Source organism: Macaca mulatta, chromosome 3, assembly GCF_049350105.2.
Source record: "Macaca mulatta isolate MMU2019108-1 chromosome 3, T2T-MMU8v2.0, whole genome shotgun sequence".
Taxonomy (NCBI): domain Eukaryota; kingdom Metazoa; phylum Chordata; class Mammalia; order Primates; family Cercopithecidae; genus Macaca; species Macaca mulatta.
Window position 1 is genome coordinate 126,226,374 of NC_133408.1, and position 19,671 is coordinate 126,246,044.

General features: G+C 40.0%; 1 protein-coding gene across 6 annotated transcripts; it reads left to right on the forward strand.

Annotated features, from left to right (window-relative positions):
- The first annotated feature begins 158 nt into the window (after window positions 1–158).
- Window positions 159–17,945, forward strand: SAMD9L (sterile alpha motif domain containing 9 like). Of its 6 annotated transcripts, none has more exons than XM_015134242.3 (5): window positions 159–350; window positions 1,384–1,649; window positions 2,968–3,163; window positions 3,698–3,774; window positions 12,858–17,945. In XM_015134242.3, exon 5 carries the CDS (start codon window positions 12,878–12,880, stop codon window positions 17,633–17,635), a length of 4,758 nt encoding a protein of 1,585 aa, XP_014989728.3. In that variant the 5' UTR covers window positions 159–350; window positions 1,384–1,649; window positions 2,968–3,163; window positions 3,698–3,774; window positions 12,858–12,877; the 3' UTR covers window positions 17,636–17,945. The 6 variants fall into 6 exon arrangements, with proteins under 6 accessions (XP_014989728.3, XP_014989732.3, XP_077854185.1 ...); XM_015134246.3 differs by having other exon boundaries at window positions 3,016–3,163; XM_077998059.1 differs by having other exon boundaries at window positions 3,032–3,163.
- The last annotated feature ends 1,726 nt before the right edge of the window (window positions 17,946–19,671 follow it).

Sequence of the window (19,671 nt, forward strand, 5' to 3'; positions counted from 1 at the left end):
TGCCTGGTAAATAGTTTCTAAGCAGTGGTTCAAATTTATTGATATTTTTGGTAATGTTATTGATTAAAAAATATTTTAGATCCTTCTAAACCCAAGAAAAAAGAACATTCTAAAGCGAAACTGAAACTCTCTGTACTTCAACTTCCTCCTGCTTCTGTACTGGCACTCTGACACACCCTCAGAAAGAGCACTGGGAGAACAGAAGACCTCACAATTTAATGCCTTGATTTTTAAAAAAGAATCCTTACACTCATATCTCCTAGCCATCAGATGAGGAATGAGACAGCAAAAGTTCAAATGGCCTGTTTCAAGTTTCTGATATAAAACAATGACTTTTTCAGAAAATCCTGGTAAGTAAACTGAATCATTAAACCTTTATTTGTTATGCCTTTGAGGAGACAGCTATTTTTTAAAACTTCAGCTGTACTTTTTATATAGCTATATGTTCGTCCATAAACCATTACTTATAAAAATACTAAAGTAATTAGAAAAATCAATGGATTAAATACATGTCAGTATATTTAACTGATAATAACTTTATAAGTGCTCTTCTAAAAAGAAACGTACCATTAAGTGTAATTAGGATGGTGGGAGGGTTTCTGATTGTGGCAGGCAGGCTTTGGAAAAGAGGACAGAGAAACGAAGCAAACAGGGTCAGGAATTTAAGCACTTAAGATTCTAAAGGAAAACCTGTGATCTTGTGTAATTACACAAAATTCTGTCTTCATAATGTAAGACGTTAAAAATTTTACATTTTATCAAAGGTAATACTCTGCAGAGGCTAAATATTATTCTATTAAAGTACTTCATTCACATATATCTTATACAGCAATCTGGTTGAAAACTAAGAAAAAAACATGCAAAGTGTTCTTCGGGAAAATGAAACTAACTTGCTTGTGTGGCTTCTGACTGCCAGACTATGCGAGGAGGGTGTGGGTAGCTCCCTGGGCTACAGCCAGATTCTGAAGTGTTTTTCCCTACATCAGTTCTAAGAATCCTACAGAGCAGAACACCTCCCCAGGGCATGAGGGTCTCTCAAAGATGGGGTGGGCAGCTGTGCTTGTTCCTAAGAATTTGCTGACTTGGTACTTCTTGCTGAACATCAAAGAGAGAAAACTGAAGTGTTGAGGATGGCAACCTGCAACTCCTTTGTCAATAACCAACATTGCAAAAGATAAGATTTGTGCTCACAATTGTTTCAAAACAGACACTGAGGGCCCCTAGAAAGCCAAGACTTACGTCAAGGCAACCACAAAATTTGTCCACACTAATCATGGTAATTTTGATTGTTCCTTAGTTCCAACAGCATATATCCAGATGCTCTTAAAATTGTCCTGGCTAAAACAAAAGAAAAATTCTGGAGTCTGTTTTTTCCATCTTTAGGATTTCCAGAGAGAGAGAGAGACTGGTTAAATTTCTGAAAGAGGACACTGGCTAAAAGGAGGTATTGCATCTCACCCGAGCGGATTGTGCCTGTGGAAAACGTAAGCCCCTTGCCAGAAGAGCAGCTTCCCAGCAAAGGCAGCGGGTGAAAACAGCAGAGGTCTTAAGACACTGGGGACCTGGAGTCAAAAGGGACCTCCTCCAGGTAAAACGCAGTGTGAGAAATGGCCTCATTCGGTAACTGCAAGTGACACAGCAGAAAGTTGGTAAGGTGTATTCTGTAACTAGGGTATCTACAAAAACTGCAGGAGAAGATATGTTCATTCATTTTGCTTTCCTTTTGAAAAAAACTTCCTTTTCATTCTTTGTGACCAGATGATAGAAGCTGGAGTTAGTTCTGGCCTAATGGGTAGCACAGTAAAGTGATTTCCCCAGATTTCTATCTGGAGTTCCAGCCAAGGGAAATAATTTCCCTAGGAAAATGAGGAAGTCCTTCGACCCACAGACATTGGTAGCTCAAGGCCTTTCAAATATTCATTACTTTTAATTACTTTAAGAAGATGTGTTACTCATTTAACAGATTTTTGTTAAGAAGCTATTATGTGCTAGGCAATGCCAGATAATGAACAAAATATAAAGAAATTTGTCCTTACGGAGTGCATAGAATAATGGGTGGGACAGAAAAGAAACAAAGTAAATAGGTTAAAATATATAAAATATTTGCTGCTTGTAAGTCTTAAGTAGATAAAAAATGAAGCCAGAAAAGGGATAGGAAATGTTGGGAGATGGGATAAAGTTTTCAGTAGGCTGGCCAAACTGTGCCTTGCTGACAAGGTGACATTTGACAAAAGATGGCAACAAAGTGAGAGAGTGAACCCTGCTGGTATCCAAGGACATTCCAGGAAGGGAAAACAATTGTAGTGGCTGGAAACAGGGGCAGGTGCTTCCTTCAGGAAGCAACGATGAGGTCAGGTGACTGGGCCAGATTTAGAGGGAAAAATAAAAGACCTAATATCAAAGGGTTAACAGGGTACCAGGCTGTGTGAGGCCTTGTCAGATGGAAAGCCACAGACAGGGTTGGACACAACATTGATATGTTATTTACATTTTAACAAGGTCACTCTGGCTGCTTTTTTGAGAAGTCCCTGAAGGGATCAATAACAGCAAGAGGGAACATGGCAAGGAAGCTATTCCTATACTCCAAGAGAGAGAAGAGGAGAGTTTGGACCAGGTGGTAGTGGTGATAGGTAGTCAAATTCTGGGTATATTTTGAAGATACACCCCATAGGGTTTGCTCTACATTGAATGTGGAATGCTGGAAGAGAGATAAAGTGTGCCTGCCACATACTTTTTGAGGTTTATTTGTTTTCTTAGAAGTATTTAAGTATACAAAGAGATGCTACCTAGAAGGGTATTCTTTTCACTATTCTTTCAAATTTTCTGTGTGTTTGAACATTTTCATAGTAGAAAGTTGGGCGGGGCGGGGGGGAATCTGTTTCACAAACATTTCCGAAGCAGCAGTCCAGTCTATTGCATTTTAATTGGTTGTGATATCATTGTTTTATGCAATACGTTCTCAACAAGTATATCCTCCGGCAAACTGAACCGGGACCAAGTCTGTTCTGCCTACAGCTCTGCTTCCTCATAGCTGCTTTCCAGAACGTGACTTTGGCAAATCATCAAGAAAGGGGAACTAATCTAAGGAATCCGGATCAAACAGCCTCATGAAGACTTATTTCATGTTTCTAATATAAAGAGAGAAGTTTTCAGAAAAGCCCTGGTAAGTTTCTACTCATTAAAGGTTTGTTTAATCAACTCTCCTTAAAAGCTGTCTTTAAAAACTAATTCTAAAAAGTAAAACAGAACTTTGAAAATGAACATATTTGCAAGTGAGCATAAGCTATTTCTTATAAAAGGAATGAGAAATATCACTACTTGTATATAAGAATCAATAGATGTAACTTGTGCTGATTGCAGAATTTTTAAAAAAGAAACTTTCCAGCAAGCATGGCGAGGGTGCAGCATATTTCTACAGGCGGAAAGCTCTGGGGGTGAGGCTAAAAAACCTGAGTAAAACGTAGACCAGAAGATCAGGAATCCGAGCATACAAAACCGTGTCGAAAATTGTAGCCATGTGCAGCTATGCCATACTCTGTCCTATAAATTACATTTAATTAAAGAATAAAACCCTCCAAGGTTTAGCCTTCATTTTATGTAAGACTTTTATGCACAATAGCTTGTATAGAGACTATGGGAAGAAATACATAATTTGAACATGCACTTCAAGAAAATAAAACTAACTTTTACTTTGCAGTTTCAGTTATACAGAGCATCAGAGCAGAGGTGGGCCTGCTGGGCTGCAGCTGGGATTCTGAGCAGCCTTTCCTGGAGGTAGGAAAGTGAGTGAGTGAGTGAGTGAGTGAGTGAGTGAGTGAGTGAGTGAGTGAGTCCAGTGAGGTGAGTGAGCCCAGTGAGGCCCAGCCTCCTAAACATGAGGGTGAGCACCAGAGCTTGCCAAGGGCAGGCCAGTTTGATCCTTCCTGCTTAGTCTCTAAAGAGAGAAAAATAATAGTCCTTAGGCAGTAGATCCTGAAATTTATTGTCTGTAGGGGATCCATTCCAGGACCTGCGCAGATACCAAAACCTATACATGCTCAAATCCCTAATGTAAAATAGCAAGATATTTGCGTATAACCTATACATCCTCCTGTGTACTTTGAGTCATCTCTAGATTATTTATAATACCTAGTACAATGTCATATTATATGGTTGTTATACCGTATTGTTTAGGGAATAGTGACAACAAAAACAAGTCTGTACATTTTCAGTACAGATGCAATTTTTTTTTCCAAATATTTTCAATCTGTGGTTGGTTGAATCCACGATGTGGTACCCACTGATAGGGAGGGCCCAGTGTACAAATAAAGAGAACTCTGTGTTTCAAAATTATCCCAGAACAGAATAGATTTAAAGTGAAGGTCTTCTCCCCAGCTCCAACCAGAGCAGCTACACCTTTACCCACGTTAGATACAGCGGTTTCAGGTGCATTTCTTTTGAAGAAGCAGAACAAAAACAAGCAACAACTAAGACAACATCAGTTCTGGTCTGATTTTCATATATTATAAGTGGGAAAACAGGCTCACTGAGAGGAGACATAATTTAATCATGACATCATTTTTCTGATCACAACTCTTCCACCTTTCTACATACTATGTAGCTTTTTGCTAAACATGAAAGCCGTCATGTTTAAAACTATGCTTGCAGTCTAGGGTGTAAGGTTGAAGTCACAGAAAGAGCCAAAGAGTTATGTCAAAGCATTATGAAAATCTGTTGCCCAAATCATCGTCACCTGAATTAAATAACAGCTCTGACTACATATGGATTATAGACCATATAAGATGCTTATAATTGACAGAGGGCAAAATTCACATGAAAGTAATATTGAATACATAATATCTTCAAGTTGTTATATATCTTCTCAGCTACCAACATAGGGGTGGGAAATTGTGGAATTCTGGCTAAGAAATATTTTTATGTTATATGTTATCATACTAACATATGATGTAGTAACAGAAGAAAAGTGAAGAAGCAGGTTGATGGGTAGATGTGGTTTCAGGAGTTTGGAGAAGCTCTCTTTGGATTCCTTCAATTCTGCTGGTTTAAACAGGAAGCAAGGTGACCATGGTGAGGAGGTGTTGTAGGTTTGATGAGAGAGGATAAACAATGAAATGATCATTTAGGAGAATAAGAGAGAGAGTAAAGCAGAGAAATAGAGTATGGTAGATGAGAGCATTAAGGTGAGACCAGTTATGGTATGGAGGCCATTATCCAGTCATGCTCCAGTCAGGGTGTGAAGGGCCATTGTCCAGCCGTGTTCCAGTCAGGGTGTGGAGTTTTTATCTTTGAACCATTGGGAAACCTCTAAGACAAGGTAAAGACAGAAAGACTCAAGGCTTAAGAAGCACAGATGCCAGTCACCCTGTTTAAGAAGGGTGTTTCTATCTCCCTGGTAGTTCCTGACAGAAGTCAATCAATAAAGAAGAAAGTGAGGGGAAGCTGTCATGCTATCAGGTAACACAAAGACACAAAGACAAGCCCTCTGCTATCCCCCATGCCACCACCCGGCACACACAGTGTCTCTGGGCATGTAATGGTTGCTAAGCAGGAAATTCTTAAAATGCTGCTTCTTGTAGAGGGCTGGGGTCTATCAGAATTGCTGTAGTCACAGAAGAGAAAAATCTAAAGTTCTTCCTTACAGTATTTGGGGTGACCCAAAGAAAGGATGGGTAGCTTGAATTACTGAGAGAGGACACTGGCTAGGAGAAGATACTGCCTCACACCTAAACAGAGCCAGTCTATGGTGCACGGTAAGAGCATCTCCAGAGGAGGGTTTGTTGCCCAGAGCAGCAACAGCAGTTAAAACAGTGGAGGGTGACCCTGAAGCCCTGGGATTCCGGCTCACTGAGGACCGAGGGTAGAAAGAGATCTCCTCCGGGGAAAACCCTATCTGAGAAAAATGCTCACTCAGGGACTATAAGTGAGACATCAAAACCTGAGGAGAAGTGTTAGGAAACTGGACCTTACAATAGGACATCAAGTCTCTCTAATTTGCCCGTTAGATGAAGAATAAAATGCTTACTGACTTTTCTTTTTGAAAAGTAAACTCTTTTCTTACTAATTATGACTGGCTAACCCAGATGCTGGAGTTGGTTTTCGTCTCATCGATGACAACATGAAGATATTTCCCAAATGCAATTCAATTGTTTCACTAATCTAAAAACGTTAATTTCCTCATTCAACAAATATTTATTGAGTGCTTATTTTATGTCAGGCCCTGGTGATTCATGCATGAATGACAGGCAAAAATGCCTCTTCTCATGGAGGTTATATTCCAGTTGCTGACACAGAATGAGAAATATAATTAAGTAAAATGTATAGTACATAAATCTGAAGTGAAAACTTGAAGCAGGGAAGAGCAATGGAAAGTGCTAGAGTAAGGACTGAAATTTTAAGAAAGATGAGCAAGAAAGGCCTTATTGAATTTGAGTAAAGAGCTAAAAAGGTGAGGGTGTGAGCTATGTTGGCATCTGGAGGAACAGCATTCCAAGCAGAGGGAACAGGTAGTGTAAAGGCCTCCTGCAGCTGCATGGCTGGCATGTTTGAGGAACAGCAAGACAACTGGGCAGCTGGAGGGAAGTGAGCAGAAGTAATGAGGTCAAAAAGACAGAGGGGTGGACATATCATGTCAGACTTTATTTAAGGACTTTGGCTTTTACTCCATGTGAGATGAGAAGTCAGATAAAATTTTTGAGCAGAGGACACTGACTAAGAGTCAGTGACATGATCACACTTGCATGTTTTAACAGGATCAGGTTGGCTGTTGTGTTGAAAATAGAGTGAATGGCATGGGGGTGGGGCAAAGCCAGAGTCAGACCAGGTAACAAAAACAATCCAGGAAAGAGATGATGGCCTAGAACAGAGTGGTAGCAGTAGGGATAGTGGGAAAGGGTGGAATTCTGGATATACTGTGAAGGTGTGGTTGAAAGTATTTGCTAATATAATGAGTGAAAAAAAAAAAAAAGCAGTCAAAAATGCTGCCAAGGTTTTTGCCTCGAACAACTGACAAGTTCCATTAACTTATAAGACTGTGGGAGGAGCAAGTTTGGAGTGGGAGGGGCAGATATCAGGAGACCGATTTTGGCTATGTTAGTTTTAGGACTGTCATATATCTAGGTGAACATAGAGAAGGCAGATATATGGACATCATGGCAGAAGCCAGGCCTGATCATGTTAATTTGGAAGTCACAGGCATATAGATTTCATTTAAATGCAAGATAGATGAGATTCATAAGGAGAAACTCTAGATAGAACTCTAGATAGAAAAGAGGCTAGGTCTGAGAGGCACTTCAACATTTAGAGGTAGAGAGTTAAGGAAGAACCAGCAGAGGAAACTGAGAAGGACTAGCCAGAAAAGGAGTAGGAAAAATCAGGAAAGGTGGTGTCCCAAAAGCCTGCAAGGAGAGTGATCCAAGGAAAAGAGAGCAATCACTTGTTTCAAGTGCTGTTGCTCTGTCAAGAACTGTCTGTAGCAATGCCAAGTGCAATTTCAGTGGAGGAGTGAGGGCAAAGCCTGATTGGAGTGACTTCTAAAGTGAGTGGGAGAAGAGAAACAGGAAACGGAAAGTGTAGACAGATCTACTGTGACGAAAAGCAGAAATGTGGGTAAGAGTAGTTTCCAAAGAGTCTTGCTTAACATGAAAAACATAAACATGCTTGATTGCTGAAGGAGATCTAGTAGATGAGGAAAGACTGAAGAAGCCAAATAGAGAGGGGATACTTTCTGGAGCAACTTCCTGAATAGGTGAGAGGGATACAAGGGCTACTGCAAGTGGAGAGCTTGACCTCACTAGGCATACGTTCTCTCACTAGGCAGAGAACAGAAACTAACATATGATGTAGTAACAGAAGAAAAGTGAAGAAGCAGGTTGATGGGTAGATGTGGTTTCAGGAGTTTGGAGAAGCTCTCTTTGGATTCCTTCAATTCTGCCAGTTTAAACAGGAAGCAAGGTGACCGTGGTGAGGAGGTGTTGTAGGTTTGATGAGAGAGGAGAAACGATGAAATGATCATTTAGGAGAATAAGAGAGTGACTGCTCCAAGTGGAGAGGTTGACTAAAGCAGAGAAAAAAATAAAGCATGGTAGCTGAGAGCATTAAGGTGAGACCAGTCATGTTATGGAGGGCCATTGTACAGCCATATTCCAGTCAGGGTGTGGAGGGCCATTTTCCAGCATGCTCCAGTCAGGGTGTGAAGGACCACTGTCCAGCATGCTCAAGTCAGAGTGTGAAGGGCCACTGTTCGACATGCTACAGTCAGTGTGGAGGCCCATTGTCCAACCATGTTCCAGTCAGGGTGTGGAGGACCATTGTCCAGTCATGTTCCAGTCAGGGTGTGGAGGGCCATTGACCAGCCATGTCCCAGTCAGGGTGTGGAGGGCCATTGTCCAGCCATGTTCCAGTCAGGGTGTGAAGGGCCACTGTTCAGCATGCTCCAGTCATTGTGGAGGCCCATTGTCCAACCATGTTCCAGTCAGGGTGTGGAGGGCCATTGACCAGCCATGTTCCAGTCAGGGTGTGGAGGGCCATTTTCCAGCATGCTCCAGTCAGGGTGTGAAGGACCACTGTCCAGCATGCTCAAGTCAGAGTGTGAAGGGCCACTGTTCAACATGCTACAGTCAGTGTGGAGGCCCATTGTCCAACCATGTTCCAGTCAGGGTGTGGAGGACCATTGTCCAACCATGTTCCAGTCAGGGTGTGGAGGGCCATTGACCAGCCATGTCCCAGTCAGGGTGTGGAGGGCCATTGTCCAGCCATGTTCCAGTCAGGGTGTGGAGGGCCATCTCCAGCCATGCTCTGACAAGCTGTTGGCGACTGAGTGGAGGATGTAACTAGCATCGTAGTTTAACTGTGAGAGTGTACCAGAGAGGAGAAAAATAAGTGATGATGATGAATACTCAAAAAATATTAAGCCAGTAAAAGAGGAAAAGTGAAACATGAACGGAGTGAGGAAAAGTGAGATGGTAGTAGAATCCATAGATCGAAGGTGTTAGTGTTAAAGAAATACGTACTAGTGTTTGAGCACTAAAGGCAGTGGGCCTGAGGGGCAAGAGACGGTAGGGACAGGGAAGTGTTTGAAACAGAGAGGATGGAGGGCTTGTAGTTCTCAGTAACTGTGTTTGTTGGCTAGAGCTGCCATAACAAAGTAGCACAGAGTCACTTCAACAAAGAGATGTATTATCTCAGAATCCTTGCGACTAGAAGTCCAAGATCAAGGTATTGGCAGGGTGGGTTCCTTCTGAGGGCTACCAGGGAGAATTTCTTCCATGCCTCTCACAGTAGCATGCTGGCAATCTTTGATGATTCTTGGCTTGTAGAAACATCACACTGACCTCTGCGTTCGTCTTCATATACTGTTCTCCCTGTGTGTAAGCAAGCCTCTGTGCCCAAGTTTCCCCTTTTTACAAAAACCTCAGTCATATTGGATTAGGGTCCACTATAATAACTTCATGTCAGTTAATTACATTTACAACAATCCTGTCTCCAAATAAAGTCACATTCTAAGGTGCTGGAGGTTAGGACTTCAGCGCACGAATTTTGGCATGATATAATTCAATCCATAATAGTAATGGTAAGGTCAAGGATATGACCATGGGAATAGAGGTGAGTTGATGTCAAGATAAAAGCCAATCGGGTGAGAGGCCATTGTATTGGAAGAATCAATGACATGTCTATTGAGCCACCAATAATTATGACAGAAATGGTATCTGAGGACACAAGGGTCCTCTTCCCTTCAGCTTCCTACCTTTTAATACAAAATGTATTAAAACGTCTAAAAATGTATAAAATACATAAAAAGTAAGTATTCAGCAAATTTTCAAAGTATGAAATATCTTAAGACTAAAGTTTAAAATACTATGGTAGTTATCTCATATGTAATGACTTCAAAAAAATTTTCATTAAGGATGTTTATTAATAACTGCTTATACTATTGGTTTTATATAATGCTTGTAAACAGGTGAGGCAGGGCCCCTCTGTCAATCTTACCAGAGATGACACTTAGGGCCTCTGCAGGGCAGATGGGAAGATCAGGGATGAGCTTACCAGGTTCCCAGGCTCCATCTGCCCAGGAGTACTCTATGGCAGGCCCAGTGCTCTGGCTCTGGGTACAGGAGTAGGAACTGTTCACTGCTGGAACAGCACTATGTCATACCCCTTAGACCCACTAAAGGAGCCTTTGGCAGGTCCACCAGGTAGATATTTCTTATTTCCTAACTCTGTCCTCCAGGCTTTCTCCCTCACTTGCCTCTCACATGACTCCAGCAGTTCCCTTAACTTCACCTGTCCAGTGTTCCCACCCTCTTCCTCCTCACATATCCCAGGCCTAGACTCCTTCCTGTGTCTGACAAAAAGCACTACCACACTGTCAGTATAAACTTTTGAGTGTGTGTGCGTGTGTGTGTATGTGTATGTGTGTGACTTATTTCATTTTTTTATCTTCTCCAATGGACAATAAATATCATGAAAGAGCTTCACATCTGTTTTGATTATCACTGTTTTTCCTGAGCATGATGCCTGGTACATAATAGGTGCTCATTAAATATGTGTTGAATGAATGAACAGATTACACTATTTAAGATAAATAACACTTATGTCTAGTTACAATATATGGGCTAATTTTTGTGGGACCTCCTAAGACCCACAAGTGACTTCTGTCTACACTGCAGATGAACTGAATTGATTACCTAAAATATGTTTATAGTGTTCATTGTGCCAGTTGCTTATGGTTCTGCTAATTGGCCCAGGACTAGTTGTGATCCGCAGACTGAAGCCAGAGTAAGAAAGAGAATTCAAGGCACTAAGACAACCAGGAACAGTTTTATCAAGGCAAGTGGAAGCTGCTAGGCTCAGTGGATGCATGCCTATAGTTGGGGTAAATCATCCTGGTGCAAATACAGTATTCACACCACAAATGTGTAGTGCAAGTTTCCTCTGTGGCCAATCACAGGGCTGCAAGTTGAAGCCCCAGTTTAGCTTATTCTCCATGCATAATTTCAAGGGGACTTTCTGGTGAACTTTTCCAAGAAGCTCCAAGTACAGATGGTTCAAATTTGCAGTTTGGCTAGACTTTGTCACTGGCTGTACATTAAATTTTTTTTAAAAACTTAGGTTCCTTAAAGCTAAGGAACCTAAAAATTACAAATCGTTTGAAACAGCAGTCCCCAACCTTTTCGGAACCAGGAACTGGCTTCATGGGAGACAAGTTTTCCACGGGGTAGTGAGGAATGGTTTTGAGTTGATTCAAGGGCATTACATTTTGTGTGCATTTTATTTCTATTATTATTACACTGTAACATATAATGAAATTATTATGCAACTCACCATAATGTAGACTCAGTGGGAGCCCTGAGCTTGTTTTCCTGCAACTAGATGGTCCCATCTGGGGTGATGGGAGAGAGTGACTGATCATCAGGCACTAGATTCTCATAAGGAGTGTGCAGCCTGGATCCCTCACATGCACAGTTCACAACAGGGTTTTCACTCCTATAAGAAACTAATGCCATCACTGATCTGACGGGATGTGGAGCTCAGGCAGTAATGCAAGCTATGGGGAGAAGCTGTAAATACAGATGAAGCTTTGCCAGCTCACCCGCCAGCCAGTCACCTCTTGCTGTGCAGCCCAGTTTCTAACAGGTTAGAGACTGATACTGGTCCAGGTCACCAGATTTGGGGACCCCTGGTTTAAAATGCTTGTATTTTCTCTTTTTATAGTTTAGTCTAGTATTTTTGTTTCATTTGATCTTTTAATGTTGTTTTGTCTATCCTTAAAATAGTCTCACTTTCTGGGTTTTCTGTTTACTTAAACTAATTAATTGATTTACCTTTTAAATTCTGATTCAGTAGGTCTAAGTAGGGGCCTGAGAATTTACATTTCTAGCCAGCTTCTAAGTGATGCTGATGCTGCTGGTCTGGAGACCACACCTTGAGAACCACTGCTGTTGGTCTTATCTGCACAATAGATGCACCAAGGCAAATTTTTAAAAGTATTAATGCCTGAAAACACCACCCTCATTCCCTCAACCAACTAATGCAGTCTGAGGTGTGGAACGCCAAGTGATTCTAATGTTTAACTGAGGTTGAGAACCCCTGTTCTAGGAGTCCAAAATAGGCAGCTCTTGCCATTCATCAAAGTACATAATTATAGGATCTTCATTAGCCTCATATCAATATTTTGGGAGAAAATGGCTCTAACAAAATTAAAAACTCATACTATGTTCCGTATTTAGTTTCAGGGAGCCCAGCTTGAATTACAGCTAGTCTCTTCTGGTACCTCCTGAGAGCACAAGAATTAGCCAATCAAATCAATTATCCTGACATTTTGCTACCAAGTTCCTCCAAACCCTAACCTTGTGGCCTAACAGCTTGAGTTCCAAAAGAAAACAGATGATTATTTAACCAACTGCTCCGTTACTATGTAACAAAGATAGTCAGCTGTGGGTTTCTGTTCCTTAACCCACCTCTACCTATCCAGTTTCATTATTTTAAAGTATATTTGCAATATTCCTATATGCTATGGGAACCAATTTCTATGTTACTTAAGATTCTGGTTTTAGGTTACAAAAACCCAACTTTCACCAAGTTAAGCTAAAAGGGAGAATTATTATAAGGCTAAAAGGCGTGTCACCTAGTTAGCAGCTACAGCTTATTTCATAATTACAATTAGAGTCACCGAAGAAACAAGGGTATGAATTAGGGTGGTAAAACAGCTAAAGTAAGTATCAAGCAGTTTTAAGAGTCAGCCTTGAGCAATATTATACATATACATACATATCTTCTGTATGATAATGTATACATAATTGACTATATGATCTTAATAATACAGTATAATTCTAAAATATTATTATATTGCTTTTTCTCAGGAAGAAGTTGAAGCTTTGATATGAGTAAACAAGTATCTCTACCTGAAATTATTAAAGACTGGACCAAAGAGCATGTGAAAAAATGGGTAACTGACGACCTTAAGATTAATGAGCAATATGGACAAATTCTGCTCAGTGAAGAAGTGACAGGATTAGTCCTGCAGGAATTAACCGAGAAGGACCTTATAGAAATGGGGCTACCACGGGGTCCAGCACTTTTGATAAAACGTGCATATAACAAATTGAATAGTAAGTCCCCTGAAAGTGACAATCATGATCCTGGACAATTAGATCATTCAAAACCGTCCAAAAGAGAACACCAAAAAGATCCAAAACAGACCAAAAAGGAAGAAGAAAATTCAACGTCATCCAATATTGATTATGATCCCAGAGAGGTCAGAGATATCAAAGAACGAGAATCAATTCTTATGAAAGAAAATGTGTTAGAAGAAGTAGCAAATGCTAAAGACAAGAAAAAGGGTGAGCTAAAACCTGAACAATTGACTTGTATGCCATATCCTTTTGATCAGTTCCATGACAGCCATCGCTACATAGAACATTATACACTACAACCTGAAACAGGAGCACTCAATCTCATTGATCCAATACATGAGTTCAAAGCTCTCACAAACACAGAAACAGCCACAGAAGCGGACATTAAGATGAAATTCAGCAATGAAGTCTTCCGATTTGCATCAGCTTGTATGAATTCACGCACCAATGGCACCATCCATTTTGGAGTCAAGGACAAACCCCATGGAGAAATTGTTGGTGTGAAAATCACCAGTAAGGATGCCTTCATTGACCACTTCAATCTAATGATCAAAAAGTATTTTGAAGAAAGTGAGATCAATCAAGCCAAGAAGTGTATTCGGGAGCCAAGGTTTGTGGAAGTCCTTCTGCAGAACAATATGCCATCTGACAGATTTGTCATTGAAGTCGATATTATTCCAAAATACTCTATATGTAAAGATAAGTATTTCTACATTCAGATGCAAATTTTTAAAGATAAAATATGGAAACAAAACCAAAATTCTTCACTGTTTGTAAGAGAAGGGGCTAGCTCTAGGGATATCCTGGCCAATTCCAAGCAACGGGATGTAGATTTCAAAGCATTTTTACAAAATTTAAAGTCACTGGTGGCATCTAGAAAAGAGGCTGAAGAAGAGTATGGAATGAAGACAATGAAAAAGGAGAGTGAAGGACTAAAGCTGGTTAAACTTCTCATAGGAAACCGAGACTCACTGGATAATTCATACTATGACTGGTACATTCTTGTAACAAATAAATGCCATCCGAACCAAATAAAGCACTTAGATTTTTTAAAGGAAATTAAATGGTTTGCTGTGTTGGAGTTTGATCCTGAATCTGTGATCAATGGAGTGGTCAAAGCTTACAAAGAAAGCCGAGTGGCAAACCTTCACTTTCCAAATCAGTATGAAGACAAGACAACTAACATGAGGGAGAAGATTTCTGCTCTTAATCTTTACCAACAGCCCAGCTGGATTTTCTGCAATGGCAGATCAGACCTGAAAAGCGAGACATATAAACCTCTAGAACCACATTTATGGCAGAGAGAAAGAGCTTCAGAAGTCAGGAAACTAATTTTATTTCTCACAGATGAAAATATAATGACAAGAGGAAAATTTTTGGTAGTATTTCTATTACTCTCTTCAGTGGAAAGCCCAGGAGATCCACTCATTGAAACGTTCTGGGCTTTCTATCAAGCTCTCAAAGGAATGGAAAATATGTTGTGTATCTCTGTGAATTCACATATTTATCAACGATGGAAAGATCTACTACAAACAAGAATGAAGATGGAAGATGAATTAACAAACCACAGTATTTCCACATTAAATATAGAACTGGTAAACAGCACTATCCTTAAACTAAAATCGGTGACTCAGTCATCAAGAAGGTTTTTGCCCGCCCGTGGATCTTCTTCAGTTATCCTAGAGAAAAAGAAAGAGGATGTCTTGACTGCACTAGAAATCCTCTGTGAAAATGAGTGTAGAGACACAGACATCGAGAAAGACGAATCTAAATTCCTGGAGTTTAAGAAATCAAAAGAAGAACACTTTTATCGAGGTGGCAAAGTATCCTGGTGGAACTTCTATTTTTCTTCTGAAAACTATTCTTCAGATTTTGTTAAAAGGGACAGTTATGAAAAGCTTAAAGATTTAATACAGTGCTGGGCAGAGTCTCCTAAACCAATATTTGCAAAAATCATCAATCTTTATCATCATCCAGGCTGTGGGGGTACCACACTGGCTATGCATGTTCTCTGGGACTTAAAGAAAAACTTCAGATGTGCTGTGTTAAAAAACAAAACAACTGGTTTTGCAGAAATTGGAGAGCAAGTGATCAATCTGGTCACCTATAAGGCAAAGAGCCATCAGGATTACATTCCTGTGCTCCTCCTTGTGGATGATTTTGAAGAACAAGAAAATGTCTACTTTCTACAAAATGCCATCCATTCTGTTTTAGCAGAGAAGGATTTGCGATATGAAAAAACATTGGTAATCATCTTAAACTGCATGAGATCCCGGAATCCAGATGAAAGTGCAAAATTGGCAGACAGTATTGCACTAAATTACCAACTTTCTTCCAAGGAACAAAGAGCTTTTGGGGCCAAACTGAAGGAAATTGAAAAGCAGCACAAGAACTGTGAAAACTTTTATTCCTTCATGATCATGAAAAGCAATTTTGATGAAACATATATAGAAAATGTAGTCAGGAATATCCTAAAAGGACAGGATGTTGACAGCAAGGAAGCACAACTCATTTCCTTCCTGGCTTTACTCAACTCTTATGTCACTGATTCTACAATTTCAGTTTCACAGTGTGAAATATTTTTGGGAATCATATACACTAGTACTCCCTGGGAACCTGAAAGCTTAGAAGACAAGATGGGAACTTATTCTACGCTTCTAATAAAAACAGAAGTTGCAGAATATGGGAGATACACAGGTGTGCGTGTCATTCACCCTCTGATTGCCCTGTACTGTCTAAAAGAACTGGAAAGAAGCTATCACTTGGATAAATGTCAAATTGCATTGAATATATTAGACGAGAATTTATTCTATGATTCTGGAATAGGAAGAGACAAATTTCAACATGATGTTCAAACTCTTCTGCTTACAAGACAGCGCAAGGAGTATGGAGATGAAACAGACACTTTGTTTTCCCCATTAATGGAAGCTTTACAGAACAAAGACATTGAAAAGGTCTTGAGTGCAGGAAGCAGACGATTCCCACAAAATGCATTCATTTGTCAAGCCTTAGCAAGACATTTCTACATTAAAGAGAAGGACTTTAACACAGCTCTGGACTGGGCACGTCAGGCCAAAATGAAAGCACCTAAAAATTCCTATATTTCAGATACCCTTGGTCAAGTCTACAAAAGTGAAATCAAATGGTGGTTGGATGGGAACAAAAACTGTAGGAGCATTACTGTTAATGACCTAACACATCTCCTAGAAGCTGCCGAAAAAGCCTCAAGAGCTTTCAAAGAATCCCAAAGGCAAACTGATAGTAAAAACTATGAAACCGAGGAATGGTCACCACAGAAGTCCCAGAGACGATATGACATGTATAATACAGCTTGTTTCTTGGGTGAAATAGAAGTTGGTCTTTACACTATCCAGATTCTTCAGCTCACTCCCTTTTTCCACAAAGAAAATGAATTATCCATAAAAACTATGGTGCAATTTTTATCAGGAAAATGGACCATTCCTCCTGATCCCAGAAACGAATATTATTTGGCTCTTAGCAAGTTCACATCCCACCTAAAAACTTTACAATCAGATCTGAAAAGGTGCTTTGACTTTTTTATTGATTATATGGTTCTTCTGAAAATGAGGTATACCCAAAAAGAAATCGTGGAAATCACGTTAAGCAAGAAAGTCAGTCGTTGTTTCAGGAAATACACAGAACTTTTCTGTCATTTGGATCCATGTCTATTGCGAAGTAAAGAGAGTCAACTATTCCAGGAGGAGAATTGCAGGAAAAAGCTAGAAGCTCTGAGAGCAGATAGGTTTGCTGGACTCTTGGAATATCTTAATCCAAACTTCAAAAATGCTGCAACCACCATGGAAATTATAGTGGATGAATATGCCTTCCTGCTGAAGCAAAACTCAAATAAGCGCATGACAAATGAGAAACAAAATTCCATTTTGGCCAACATTATTCTCAATTGTCTAAAGCCCAGCTCCAGATTCATTCAACCACTTACCATGCTAAAAAAGCAACTCCGAGAGGTCTTGCAATTTGTAGGACTAAGTCATCAATATCCAGACCCTTATTTCTTGGCCTGCCTCCTGTTCTGGCCAGAAAATCAAGAGCTAGATCAAGATTCCAAACTAATAGAAAAGTATGTTTCATCCTTAAATAGATCCTTCAGGGGACAGTACAAGCGCATGTGCAGGTCCAAGCAGGCAAGCACACTTTTCTATCTGGGCAAAAGGAGGGGTCTCAACAGTATTGTTCACAAGGCCGAAATAGAGCAGTACTTTGATAAAGTACAAAATACAAATTCCCTCTGGCACAGTGGGGATGTGTGGAAAAAACATGAAGTCAAACACCTCCTGTGTCGTCTAATTGGTCAGGCTGAAGGCAAGCTAATCTCTATAGAATACGGAACAGAGGAAAAAATTAAAATACCGGTAATATCTGTTTATTCAGGTCCACTCAGAAGTGGTAGGAACATAGAAAGAGTGTCTTTCTACCTAGGATTTTCCATTGAAGGCCCTCTGGCATATGATATAGAAGTAATTTAAGAAAATACATCAACTGTAGTTCAAATACATTTATTTATATCTTTATGATTTTATTTCCTCTCTCTATTCTCATGGCATTTTCATGACATTATTGGCTAACCTCTAATCATAGATTTTGCTTTTGCTTCCCTGAAAGAATTGTAAGCCTTTTTAAGATATGAAATATGCCTGCACACAGAGCTTGGCACACAGTCAATCATTTAATGTTTTAAATATGCATTTTCAGACTCAAATAATGAAGAAGTTTCATTGGTATCCACTGGTCATATCATAACTGGTTATAGGGCAATAAAATCTGTGTTAAATTCAATTGCCTTTATACGTTTTCTGAATTATTTCTTCACTGTGACAGCAAAGATTTAAATAAGATGAATGTAAAAGAGAAAGCTTATTGGACTCAAACCCACAGATGGACACCAGAGTTCCACTTACCTCATCTTGGTATCAATAAAAACTCATGTGGAAGGTAAATATGTTGCTCCCCATCCTCCATATAACACTTTCTCCAACACACACACACACACTCCTTGCACCCCTTGCCCTTCTCCTAGCTCATGGCTTCAGGAGAGAGAAGAGTTCAAAAAATAAAGCAATCATAAACTTGAACTCTCTCCGTTCTCTTCTTCCCATTTACAGGAGAATCTCTTCCTTTAAACCATTTTTGTCTCCTGTGAATACAGCCTTATCTCCACCTGTTCCTTAGATCCCATCTCTCCTGGCTTCTTTTTTCCATTCATTACCCTCTTTGCTTGCTTTACTTCTCAACCTGTGCTATACACATGCTGTTATCTCTGTTGAGATTGCCTTATTTCCATTTAACATTCTCTCTCCTGCTATTCTGATTTGTCATTCACAACTGAGTTCAAGAGTCATGTCTACCAGGAGGTCTTCCAAGACCACCATCATTCCTGACTGATTAGAGGGCTTCCTCATGGTAATATGTGTTCTCAAGTTTTCAGTGTCAAGGAATGCCATTCCAGACACTCATTCTCAGATGCACAACAGCCAGAAGAGTCTCAAGCGGCATTCAATAGCTTGGAATTTAAGAGCTGTACATTGCCTATAAAGTGAAACATAGGCTAATATAGATTAAATTGAATATTGAAATAACAAATATGTTTACTTATCCACATATTTGTATCTCTTTGTAATGTAACTTAGAGATTCTGGACTCCAAACCCAATTCTTCTTATCATCAAGAAGTCTATGCTCCATCAGGGTTCTTCTGGCCTATATTTCTATGAATCTGGGCAATGCTCACAGGGTCCAGAACATGTCCCTCTTTCTGAAAGCTGTGTCTGCTGCTGGTCCTGCTCCAAACAGTTGCCTCCTTCTTCTGCAGTCCACCAGTCCATACAGTAACAGGATCTCCCAAGTGGCTATACTCCCCAAGGTGTTCATCGGCCTGTGAACATAAGCCTGACCCTTATTTCTTTTAAACTTCCCTACTGTACTATAACATTTAGTAAGACATAACTAAGGGCTTGATGTAGAGAAAAAAGTTATAATGAAAGGAGAAAAAACTACTAAATATTCCTGCTAACCATAACTATCTTTACAGTTAATAATTCTGGCCCCACGGTGAGGTATCTTAGAGAGCTTCTTTCTCCTTAGCCCCCATTTCAACATCCATGCTATAGAGTGATCTTTTCTCATTCTCCTGAATGAAACAATCCCTAAACGTGAATGCTTGACTCAGAGAGTAGGATGCAAACCCTTTGACACCCCCAGAAAAAAATTCATTCTTCCTGAAAAGAAATGTAATGTAATATGCAGAATGTCACCCTACCCTCAATGAGGAGAAGGTCTTACATTACTCTGCAGAGAAGTTTATGAACCTCAAAAATCTGAGACAGGTCTCAGTTAATTTAGAAAGTTTATTTTGCCAAGGTGGAGGATGTGCACCTGTTACACAGCCTCAGAAGGTCCTAATAACATTTTCCCAAGGTGCACAGCTTGGTTTTATATATTTTAGGGAGACATGAGACATCAATCAATATATGTAAGATGTACATTGGTTTCATCCAGAAAGGAGG